Source organism: Scomber scombrus, chromosome 3, assembly GCF_963691925.1.
Source record: "Scomber scombrus chromosome 3, fScoSco1.1, whole genome shotgun sequence".
Lineage (NCBI taxonomy): Eukaryota > Metazoa > Chordata > Actinopteri > Scombriformes > Scombridae > Scomber > Scomber scombrus.
In genome coordinates this window covers 21,412,832-21,425,869 of record NC_084972.1, presented here as the reverse complement: position 1 = coordinate 21,425,869, position 13,038 = coordinate 21,412,832, and the positions used below count along the sequence as shown (strand labels likewise).

At 40.6% G+C, this 13,038-nt stretch overlaps 1 protein-coding gene across 1 annotated transcript in view; it reads right to left on the bottom strand.

Moving 5' to 3' along the window:
* Nucleotides 1-121: 121 nt before the first annotated feature.
* vgll4b (vestigial-like family member 4b) overlaps nt 122-13,038 on the bottom strand; it is a 22,328-nt gene continuing 9,411 nt past the window's right edge. The window contains exons 3-5 of the mRNA XM_062415800.1: nt 7,242-7,509; nt 6,723-6,840; nt 122-5,892 (exon numbers count right to left, since the gene is read on the bottom strand). Coding sequence (XP_062271784.1) covers nt 5,636-5,892; nt 6,723-6,840; nt 7,242-7,509 — 643 coding nt within the window. The 3' untranslated portion in view covers nt 122-5,635. The remainder of the gene's footprint in view (nt 5,893-6,722; nt 6,841-7,241; nt 7,510-13,038) is intronic.

Below are 13,038 nucleotides of genomic sequence, written 5' to 3'. Positions count from 1 at the left end.
AGCTGCATCCTTCTAATGCCAATTAAAAATGACCCACTTTAAGCCTCTCTATTAACTGGTAACCATTAGACAACCAGAAACACATCAAAACAGTAATAGGACAGAGGCCCGCAGTCAGACAGTGGTTTAAAAGCACTTTATTGTTCATCAAGGCTACTTTACATACAAAAAAGGTGGCCTGCCAAAACCTTTTTAGTAGGAGACACAGAGCCACACACTGACTGTTTTCTTGATACATTTTTTTTTTTTTTTTTTTTCAGTTCAGAGTATTACTACCACTAAGTACATGCTACTTCCACTTCAAAAAGGACCTGGAAAATGTGGTACAGAGTAAGGACCGACTCCCCTTTGATTTTTCTGCACAATTTCTTGTTGTTCACTTCATTACAGATGCAAAATGGCCTCTGCAGATGGGGAACTGTGACATCAATGCAAGTTTAAGCTTGCGTAATACTTGGATCACCTCAGCCTCACTGACTGGCAACAAAGCAAATGAACTTTAGAACGAAATCTGAACGAAAATGAAGATTTACATCTTCAGTATTTTCGTTCTGTTGATCTGGGCAAGTTCAACCAATCTGACAAATGTTCTCAAAAGGATTGATGGTTTTACTTGTAGCTCAGTTTCCATCTGTAGACTAAAAATGGTTCAATTGCAAGACTTTCAAACCCCACAATTTATATTACTGACATGCAATGGTGGAAATGTTCCCTTCCTGCTAGCCCATGACTTAATATTATTTAACACTCGATGGGGGTGATTTGGAAATGGCCAGCAAGACACACTAGGCTACAGGCAAAAACATTAATGGCCCATTAATGCAAAACATAGTAACAGCTCAAGAGACCTCTACGAGGAGAAACTGTTTTTACTCATAAGTGAAACTTTTGTTCAGATGTCTCAGAAGTCACATGATGGAACCAAAGTTTAATGATTGCAGAACAGCCGGGGACCAATGGAAGTAGCGATTGTCACCGACAGACCAGTGGCTTATTGTGGTTTTCATACGTTTACTGTGTTCCTGCACTTGAACCTTTACTCTAACAAGACAAACTATAAACAAAAAAGATCAACTTTTTTTCACAAAAAAAAAAAGAAAATGCAATGATTACAATATAAGGACAGGGAAAACAACAATTAAATAGCTACAATATCATTAACAAATTAATTGTTCCTCAAAAAATACCTACGATTTTTTTCTCTGTACATTCGTTACGCACAGCGTAATGATGGTCTCATAGTTACCTATTATAAAAAAGTATTTTTTATTAAGTGATTTTCCTACAGTGTGTAGGGAGTGTGTGCCGAAGCAGAAAGAGAGCCTCCTACCTTCAGGGTGGTAGTGAAATGATAATGAGAAAGAATAATAATAGAAAAACAAAAACCTCTGGACACCTAGCCCTTTTCCCTCGTGTTTTCTAGCATTCTGCTAACTACATCCAATCGTAATCAGGATCAAATGAATCTGAGAGGAAGGGGGAGGCGTTGCTGCAAGACTTTCAAAAGACTTTCATTGGCAGCTGAACATGTCCTGGCTTACAGAAGCTCAGCTCCTGAAGGCTCAGCCCCCCACAAATATTGCTGTCCAAACCACTCTAAACCTGTCACAGAAAGCACATTTACACTATAGAGTACTTAAACGTTCTGGAAGTCAATTCTCTGGCAGTTGGGTTATTATTAAAAAGATTCTAGAACTTTTATCATCAGTCCTGATTCTAAAACATCTGTTCTGAGAGCTGAGGATGGAATGTGTGGACATTCTAGAACACTGACACCATTCAGAGAACTCTTATGTATGCATTCGTCATACTTAATATAACCTTAACCTAAAGAAAACAATAATCATCTGTCAACCTCAGCTCAGAGACATGAAATCATTCTGTACTTTTTCACCGTCAACTGTTACAACACCAGTTCTCTAAGTTCTAAACTCTAAATGTCCTCAAAAATGTTATGCTGTGTTGTTCTTTTGTCATGCAGTTTGGATTTATGACCAATAAGCTTGATGCAAAGATTTTTTTTTTAAAGAAAAAAGAGAAGGAAAAAAAAGATGAAACTTTGTATTTCCCGTCAAGATGCAAAAAGCACTGTCGACAGGGTACTCTGGGGCAGTTGACCCTGGCTGGTTATTAGCTCTGTCTGTTGATGCGGAGATATTGAGTGTGTGTGTGTGTGTGTGTGTGTGTGAGTCCTGTACAAAGTTCCCTATAGGAGGAATGTATGCCATCTTGGCGCAGGCTCTTTAACAGAGTAAAATTCATTTGCTCAGACTGCAGCAGTCTAGCTTAACTGCAGCAACAATACAATGTTGTTCAGAAAAGAAAGCATTGAAATACAAACAAAAAAGGTCTGGACACCAAGTCAGGACACAAAAAGTCAGCTGCTGAAGATTGTGAGAGCTGTGACATAACACCATGAATTCAGATGTTTTTGAAATGTTATATTTTTGTAATAATTTTGTGGCACCAAATAAGTCTTTAGTGTGATATTGTCAGTGTCCACCTGCTGTTTAAGAAATTTCGTCACTAGCTCTCATCTTAAACAATACCTTGTTTCCCAAAAGCATCACAACCACTAGCCTGTCCTGTATCAGGCACTTTTCAGACTGCAGTAGTGTTGTACTCACAAGCAAGAAGTTGTGTAAAAGCTGGTACAGACGTGGTGGTATTAAGAAGGCAGCCAAACAGACTCATGAGAATAAAGTCCACTTCATCTGTGGCTAAGTTGCTTTTGTGAAAAAACAAGGCCCTGCTGACTAATTAGTGCCAATTTGGTGTCTGAGCTCAGTCATGCTGAGGGTTGTAGCATCCTGTACCACCGATGGATCAACATCTTAAGAAAACCTTTTTATGGGCTGCACATCCCAAAGCCAACTCAGCACTATGACGATCATCACTCTGCAATGATGAGCCGATCGCTAAACATGCCGAGATGGTTTTGAGATCCGCAGCTCTCATCATTAAACAGAGCCTGTCCGGAGGCTGTCCCGCTATAGATGTTTGTTACCATACCATACTGATATTAATGGAAAACAAAAATACAAAATTGTAATAATAACAATAACAATAATAATATGGAGTACAACTGACCCAGCAGTGAGTGTATAGTGTCTATGTCCGTTACTGACAATGAACAAAGTAACAACTAACGTCTGAATGAAAAGGCTAATAGTAGTTAAGATTGAAATGCTTAAAAACACTAATAGATACCAGCTATTAAAAAAAACAAAACAAAAAAACATGCATCTGTAAAAGCATTAGTTTACCCTTCAAACCTTGTAGAAATCTACCAAACCACAGTGTGTAGGAGAGGGGAGGGAGGAATAGCGGGGTGTAAGCCAAATATAATTACAACACCCGTGTTCAAAGAGTTACAAAAACAAAGGTTTGTTTGAAGAGATCTGAATAATCTTCTCTCCCCCAGTCGAGAAACAAGACTTTTTTTTTTCAACCACAAAGTGACATACGGCTCCTATCCCCTCATCACTGTCAGCAGTTAAGCCTGCGAAACACATCAACGCACATTGTTCAGCAAAGCCCAACCTTCGACACACTACAGGTTGTTCGACTGTGTTCTCAGCTCTGATCTCCTCTCGCAGTGCGCTGATTTGACAACCTGACTGTGCTTGTAAAAATCAAATGCAACCATTTGACACGATTTGCACACCTGAAGTAGTTTTGTTTGTTTTTGTTGGGAAAGTAATGTATCTATATATATATATATATATATGCCAATACAGAGCATTGGTGTTTAATTAACAAATTAGATGCATTTGCTCACAGCCTACAGGTAGAGCTGTTAGGTCTGGGCGGTACAACAAATTGATATCCAAATATAGCTTCAATTTTGATTATACCTTGATTATTACCCCACAAAATGTCAACACATTTACATGGTGAAAAAAAGGTAGGTGAATAAATAAATACTGGAGGTGAACCTGCTTGGAAATAAAGTAAATAATTTGGGCATACACATATGACTTTGCTACATTTTTCTTACACTTTACTAGTGACTTTAGTCAAACCCACAGAGATTAAACATGAGTCATAATTCACCTGAATTATGGCCATCCTCAAACCTTGCTTTGGGGATGTTGTGCAGGGAAGTGGTATTATATGGTAGCTGGGTGATTATTGCTCCTATCAGTAACCATGGTGATGGATGTTTCCTGCCTAAGGTGGAGTGTGGCCAGTGCCTCCCACCATCTAACTGTTTATTTATACCCTCACCCTTAATACAGAGCCCTCCACAACTGCAAGCATGACATCATGTGGACTGACACTCTGTAGTGAAGTGCTGGTGGGGAGGGATCAGTTTAGTTAAAGGAGACAACCCAGAGGAAACTGCCCTTCATCCATCGTTTAGACATCAAACTAGTTTCATTGTTGGATACTTTTTTTTTTTTTTTTTTTTTTAAATCACCTCGAAACAAAATACATTTTTAATTATCTTAATGTTTAAATTTGTTCACTCACCTTTTCTCAGCATGTTTGTCTTTAGTTAATGACTACACTATTCAACATGCAGTGATGTCAAAATTAAAGTTAATTTTATAACAGGACACATTGTATCCCAATCTGTATTATGTTTTATATCTCTACTAATTCCATACTGCCCAACCCCAGTGGTATGTATTTCTATTTTCTCAGAAATGCATTAATTAATAAAGTGGCTTGTACTTGTCTATCTCTGTCAGTATGAAAATTTGCCTAGGGTAGTTTTTCAACAAGAGTTAATGGAAGATCAAATAGAAAAGTTGGATAATATCAGTTTGTGTCAAAATTAGCTGTATCAGTCGCAATGTGTGCAGTGCCAGGTTACAACACTGGCACGCCATCCTTTACCCTCTACAGCAGTAGTGCAAATCAGACCAAGTCAATCACTTAAGTATACACATACAGTAACAAAACCACCAGAACACAGGAGGGATATGGCGCAGACAGGAGGGAGAGAGAATGAAAGAAGACAAAACAGGAGGAGGGGGTTACAAAAAGGCTTCTTTTGTCGTTTTGTTTTTCGAGGTGGGCAGAGATAAACATCAGTGTCTGAGGTTTCTTTGGTAGCACAGTCAGGTGGTTTGTGATCAGTTTCTCCAAAGAGTTTCTTGCTTATCTTTTTTTTTCTTTCTCAAATGTTGGGCATCTCGTAACACAGAAGCAGTACACAAAACTACTGTTAAAGAAACAAACAAACAAAAAAAAGAAGAAGAAGAAAAGAAAATTAATAATTAAAACACCACCTTTCCTTTCTCTCTTTATGTACATATAACTACAGACACTTGCTCAGCTCCAAGCTTGACATGCAGGGGTGATGAATGATTGGAGGGAGCAGCTTGATGCTCCGGTCGAGTCCCAAAGTCGAAACCTCATCACGTTACTGAATCTTGTCTGGCATTCGCATACCAAAGGACAGAAGGAAAAAAAACAATAACCATGTTGTTATTGCTTGATTGATCCTCTATGAGTGCATAGAGAGGTTAGAGCAGGCTTTCAGAGTTTTGGATGTTTTTAGCAGACCAGCAGGCAGGAATTCCCTCTGGGATGCTGGTGACGGACCAAAGTGACGGGGCGTGGGTTTTGGAGCTGGGAGGACTGGGAGGGAAGGGGGAAAAATCCCTCTTAAATCCCTCCTCCTTCAGGAGACCACAGAAGGGGAGTGGTTGTGATTGACCATGTGACTGTCGGGGGAGGAGTTTGGGCTGCTGCCGGACGAGGAGGGACTCCCCTTGTTTTTGATCTGATGCCAGGTCTCACCCAGCGCCTTGGCGAAATGGTCGTCCACCGAGCCTGTGATGGACACTGAGTTGGTGGCGGCAGGTTCGGGCTCCTTGTAGTTCTTCCCAAGGCTACGACGGAAATGCTCCTCAATCACAGGGTCACAAGCTGTGTTGGCTAGGGGAGGGAAGACAGGAGAAAGAAAGGGAAAGTTTTTAGGTCCTATATTGAAAAGAAAAACTCCAGAGCTCACGAGTATAATGGTTAGTTAGAAATGTATTGTTTAACATCAGTTTAAAGATTTGGTACTGTGTATTTTAGGTCAGCGGAAAAATACTTAATCCACTTTTTCATTGCGGTTTTTTTAATATTAAATAACTGTTTTAAATTTCACTGTTAACCTCAATGAGATCATGAGGATTTCTCTAGGATCATAAAAACAGCCACAGTAGAGTTATCAGCCCACAGAAAAAATGACTGACACCCATACAGGATAAATAAAACAGACGCGTTTGGCTGAGGATCCAAGTGACTTGAAGTACAAAAATAACAGACAGCAAACATAAGGCAGTAAATAAAACATGTTGAGGCCCCAACACAACAATTGGTGCGCTATAAACAGAAACTCTGAGACGTGCTGACAGAAAAGTCCATCATCAGTTATATAAGTCAGTCTGAATGTGGAGAGTATGAGCTGCTGTTCTCTCTGGAGGGGGATTTGCACTCGTGGGGAGGTTTGCCACAAACTGCACTGGATGGGAAAAGAGGTTTGTTTCCTAAATTATATCCACTTCTAGGGAATAATAAGCTTTATCATAAGTCTTTTAGTATTTATCAGTGTTAATAGTATTGAGATATTGAAGCAGTCTACAAAATGTCATCACTTTTTCTATCATGTCTCACTGTTACTGCTACAATAAAACCTGAGTACTAAATAAAAATTAAATGGACCCCAATGTGGAAAGATCAGAAAACATATGTCTGTTTATCTGAATGTGTACACTCACTGTTGATTCTCCTGTAGTTGTTAGAGAGGCTTGAGCAGCCATTGTGGGAGACTGGACAGTGAGACAGGTTGCAGTTGCGGTTGTTGGCTGGGGCGCATGTGATCACTGACGGACGATTCTGCAACACAAAGACACAAATTCAATAATTACGGATCATGAAAAACAATCACAAGTTACTGGTCACAAATAAAACAAGATATCAAGAGTAGGTACAAGGAGAGTAAATCTAAGTGAGAACAGAATGAAGGATGCAGGAGAAAGTGGGAAATACTTAAGTTAAGAAGAGAGATCAAAGGGAGGCTTGATATTTGAAGGAGAGAGTATGACTCATAACCACCAAGGTTTTAAAACATTTTCAGCCTACAAGCCAAATAGCAAATGTATACTTTCCACTAACCAAGAACCAGACTGATGGAATAATGTTAGTCACATGTTGTGGGGGAGACCTACCAGGGTTGAGGTTTCACCCAACAATTTAAGAAAGATGTAAAAGCCAAAGAAACAAGATGTGCACGTTACCTGCTGGCGTTCCACTGCGCTGACTGTGTGTGGCACTGTGGCCATAGCTGCTGTGCTGCTACGTGCAGACTCCACCATGCTGTTTTTGGTGAGGGCCAGCGGCTGGTCCATGCTGGCTAAGCTGGCCAGGTGGTGATGGTGGTGGTGGGCGTGGCTGTACAGGTGGTTGCTGTGGACTCCCAGAGCACTGGGCACCACCACACGCTCGATGGGGCTCCGGCTCTGGTCCTTGGAGACGGGAGAGCTGCGATAATCTCCGTTAGGTTTCCTGGGAAACAGAGGAAGACATGTAATCATTTACAATGAGCATTGCTACTAGGACTCTGCTGCACTGCTACTGTGTGTTGAGTTGGAATCCTAACTTTATTAGTTAGTCTAGTTTCAAAGTGTTTTCAGTAATTTAAGTAATACATAACTTACAATATTTACTAAGAGTGATGGTTGAGCTCAGTTAGAAGAAAAGGAAAGGAAAGAGTGCAGGCCGATGGAGTGGAGAGATGGAAATGGAAAGGGAAAAAATATGAACAATGGAGAGATGAATAAAGACAGAGAGGTAAAAAATGGGCTCACAGAGAGTGAATGAGATGAGGGAGAAAAGAGGGAAGAGAGACAAAAGGACAATTCCTAAATGGGGCTTTGTGTCAAACACTGCAGTAGCTATTAATACTGACCTCACTCTCATACACACACACACACACACACACACACACACACACACACACACACACACACACACACACACACACACACACACACACACACACACACACACACACACACACACACACACACACACACACACTCTTGGTTCTCAAATTGCTGGAGTGTCTGTTAAGACTTTGGTACAAGCACATGTTCGCACACACGCACTTGTCTCGGAAGGAGGAAGGAACACTCTCCTAACTTTATCCAACATGGATTGACTCCAAACTTATTCCTGCACAGAGGGGCAAACAGGCACATACTTCAAAGCTCTAAAGTGGTTTCCTCAGTACAGCAAATCAACTTTATCTCTCCAGTGAGCCTGGAGCCAGCTGCACTCACTGCTGTCGAGATGAAAACTTGGAAAATCCTGTATTGCTAATGCAGCATAGATATTAGGGGTGTATCGTTGTTCTTAACAGGCAGAGTAAAAAAGAACAACCATCACCGAGAGAGGAGGGGGGAACAGGGAGTCGATTGTCACAGAGAGGGAGGGGGAGATGCTGTATCGTTTCATTACGGAGATAACAGAGCATATTTCAATAACAGTGTTGCACTTGGTCAGTGTTACAGGTCTCTTGTTTGTCATTCTGACTGCAGCCACACTACATGGTAACCAGGCTACCTTGGCTAAGCCAGCTAGCTTACACCCATGGGCATATTACAGCTACGTGGTGCGATGCAAAGACGTTCCAGGTGGCTCGCACTCCAGAATCATGTTCTGCACGTCTCTAAGTGGATTACGTCGTACGACCGCATGCACCAAATCATAACATCCATTAGGTAACAGTTCGGGACGAATACACGTACTGTTACACCGCTAATAGATACAGACTCATGGATGTATTTAAAGAGCTGGATACACTGTCGGTACTCTAACTAATCCCAGTGACCAGTAGCATTACAGCAGAGAAAAGAAATCCCCTGCCCAAAAACTTGTCCCATAGGTCAACATTTGTAAAAGTTGATAGGACATCTCTAGGGATGTATCGTTGTATAAGTCAAACTGCTCAAAGTTTGACTTATTGTACTTTGAATTTATAGCATGAAAGTTTTCTATTGTGAGGATGGGGCCTGTATGCACTCTGTGAGCTATGAAAGGGCATCATTTTGTTGTTGACATCTCCGCTATTTTGTTTTTTTAAACTCTTTTCTTACTTCCCTTGACTTCTTTTCCACAACACACTGTCCACAACCACGGGCTGAATACTAACAGTTAAATAAGGTGGGCTGGCCACTCGCTTTCCATATGAAAGAGAATTACTTCCCACCACAATATGAAATCCCTCAGTCCTCTCTAAACTGTGAGCTCATATTTTAATCTTAGAAAAAAACAGAGATAAGGATAAGGGTTTAAAGTAACGACAGTTTAACACAACACAGACTTTGGCTCTTTTTTCCCCAGCACACACTCTGATGATAATGACTTAGTTGATGTGTAGTGAAGTGGTTATGGCTGATACTGTGCACACTTGCCTGCAGTTTAACAGGTAGCAATTATTTTGCTCAGTGCGTCAAATGTGGTCTGTGGTCTGTGTTTGAGTGTGTGTGTGCCTGTGCGTGTGTGTTTCCAACTGTGTATTACACCCTTCCTGCAGCTCTGCTTCCCTCCCACAATTTGAGGCCCAGTTACAGGGAGCAAAATTCACTGTGCTCACCTCTCACTATCTCCTCTTTTCTTTCCCCACATGGATACACACATCCTTTCACAACTCAACACATATAAACACTGAACTGACACTGAAGAATTGGAAAAAAGCGATCACATTTAGTATGACTTAAAAAATCCCCTCTGACTTTGGTGGGTAGACTAGGACATAAATTTCCCTCTTTATTCTTCACCAGACAGCGTGTGGAGGCATTTCACCAACCATGTGGCAACATCTGAATGAGAAAAACACAACAACGGGCTCTAAAGTGAAAATGCTGCTGCGGCCCTTTGAGGTTTGTTTGGATGCAAAACAACAAGTCCAAGCAAACAGTTGTAGATCCATGTGACCAGGCAACCTGACTGCTGGGTCAAGCATCTGGAGCCCACACAAATAAATAAGTCTCCACAGAATACAGAGAGGGAAAGAGGAAGAGCTGAAGAGGAGGAGAAGGAGGAGGCGGGAGGGGGCTACATGTGAATGGTTCAGACCTCTACTATAAGAAAGAGTGAGGTCGGTAGTTTCCTTCGTTTGTGCCGAGAGCTTACATTAGCAGAGACCCCCTCCCTCTCTCTTTTTTTTCTCCTCGCTTTGTCTTTTCTTTTCTTTCACCATCAGCAGCAAACTTCCTGAGGGTTAAAGAGGGAGAGACTTGGCAGAGCTCGTATTCGTTCATTCTTTGTCAAATAGTAAAAAAAAACATCTCATTGCGTAGTTAAGTTAATCATCGAAATCTGATCAGTATACACATAAAATGTTTAAGTTATTTCAACAGAGGCAACTTTGAATCATCTGACTACAAGCCAAACTCCTGCTGTATGAGTCTGTTTTCTTCACATATAAACAATCCCTCAGTTAGCAAAGAGGCCAGATAATAAAGCTTGCTGTCTCTGCCCTCCCCTCCCAGCAGCTGGATCTAGAGTTAGATTGTGGAAGTTGTTCCAAACTTTAATCATTGCCAAATAGGCAGGCATGCCCACATCCTCACACAAGAGGGGCCGTCGCAGGAGCCAGTGAACGGGATCAACAAATCGGACCAATGAATGGCGTAGCTGTCGAATCCTCCGCCGCCCCCGCCTTCCCCTCGCCTGATTGCCCACCAAACCCCGGACCGCATTTCATGCCAGGGATCAGGCATTCAAAACCCACCCTGTGCCTTTGTCTCTCTCACTCACCTCTCAATTATCATTAGGGTCGCAGCTGGGAACAGAGGGAGGATGGAGAGGGCGGACGGCGAGGGTTTGACATGAGACATAGGCATGGGGGTGGTGACAAGGGGCGAGAGAGATGCACAAGAGAGAGGGTTGCCAGGTTAGGGGCTAGAGAAGAGGATAAGAGCTAAACGTGGGAGAGAAAGAGAGAAAGAGAAAGGATGACAGAGAGTGAGGGTGGGGGGGAGTGGGAGAGGGAAAGAGAAAGCATTTGAAAAGTAAAGGTCTTTGAGACTTGGTGATACAAAGCATATAGGGAGACAAAATTAATTTAAAAAAAGAGGTATGAAAATGGAGATCTGTGGGGGAAAAAAGACAGGGGAAGACATCAAGGGTGCAACTTGGTGCTATTTCACCATAAATATTCACTTATCTCCTCACTCTTGACTCAAACAAAAATACAGATACAGCAGTGTAAAGAGCTGCACTGAGGTAGGTAAGAGAGAGAAAGGGAGAGAAGCTCAGATCTAATAACAGTCGTACGAATGGGAGAGAAAGCAGTCAACTGTACGGAGACCAAGTAGTGGGCTCTTAACAGCATTATCACTGCAAGCTTCTCATTTATATCCTGAAACTATTGATTTTGCCAACTGAGATGAAACGGTTCCGACAGATTTGACCAGCTGTGGCTAAATGACATAACTTCACTCGGAAGTCCAAACTTAAAATGAAACTCTCCACTTCTTAAAAGGAAGTCAGTCAAAACAGAAACGGCTGAGTCTCTACATTTTGGAGATCAAATTTATTTGACTGAATCAGACGATAGCAGGAAGGAAATGCATCTCGTATTAACATGCTTGGCCAAAGATGGTTTCCTAGAAAGAAACTAGATTCTGTAGCATTATATTTAAAAAAGAGAGATTGAAATATCTGGTTTAAATGTTTAGGAGATTGTCAGGTTTACGTCCAAAAGATCAGGATCATTGTATCATGCTACTTTTTCTCATTAGCCAGGTAGCTACTAGTTGAGTGTAAATGATATGTGAACAGTAATCAGAGACTCACCATTAACTCTAAGTGGACAATTATATGCTAATAATAATAATCAATGATTCATAATGGGTATTGTTACATAGCATCTAACTAAATCCAGTTGGCTGAGATTGTGATCATTAACATTTAACACTGTGGTGTTTCTGTCTTCTCAGCCAACAAAAGCTAGTCACAGTTCTGAGTTGATTCTTATTGATTTTTTAGAAAACAAACGCTTTAAAGCGTGAGGATTGAATATGAAAATGTAACCCTGGTGAATGTAGTTTGTTTTACTAATAGGATTTTCACAAAGAATGAAATAATCACATTTTTATCTGATAGAAAACAAAACATCAGAAAATTCTAATAGTTTTATCTTTACAAATTTGTTTGTGAAGACAAATCGTGTTTGAAAGTTTAAAAAAAAAAATATATATATATATAGTATGTGAGCCTACAGAGAGTAATAGATGATATCTCAGGCTGACATTTTGGTTTGGGTTGACTTGTTTTGAAAATGAGAACCGTGTGACTGACATCAGAAAGGTCTGCCTGACACAATGAAACACAGAACAGATATCAATTTGATTCTATTTTACTAGACTCTGGGTTATGTGCAGCCTGGCATTAGTGGTAGTCGCTGTGGTGGGCACTCACTGAAAGATCCCTTCATTTAAAACCCAGCGAGCCCAACCCTCAATATATAAATGATATAGTCATATATCTTTAACAATATTACTCTACTTCCATCTGTCATTAAGTACAGCCTTTTAAGTAACCATTCACATGACACCCTGTCTTCAAGTCAACCTCAAGATAAAGATCATGACTGTGATCATGTGTTTGAATGACTTAAAAGAAAAAAGAAAAAGAAAAAAACAGCTGTAGGCCTGTATTCTTATAAAATCTGAAAACTTGTAATTTGTTTCTGCTGGCATAACTAGCAGCTTTGTATGAGCAAACTTGCCTAATTGCCACAATGGAAAACTAAATAAAAACAAATATAAACATGTGAACTGGTGACTTAAAAAAAAAAGGTCTGGTTTTTAAAAGTGTGCCAGGTTTGAATCTATAGAGACTGCCAATTTGGTGAGTTGGTTATATTTTACTTTGAGGCAAAGATGCAGGGGCTATAAAAAAAAATTCAAGGCTCTTACGCACAATTCCAATGTGTTCCAAAGTCTTGAGAGAAAACCTCACTACAAATCATAAGCTGGGCAGAGGTTCATATCCTACTCCTTTAAGAAATAAAGAGAGGAGAAA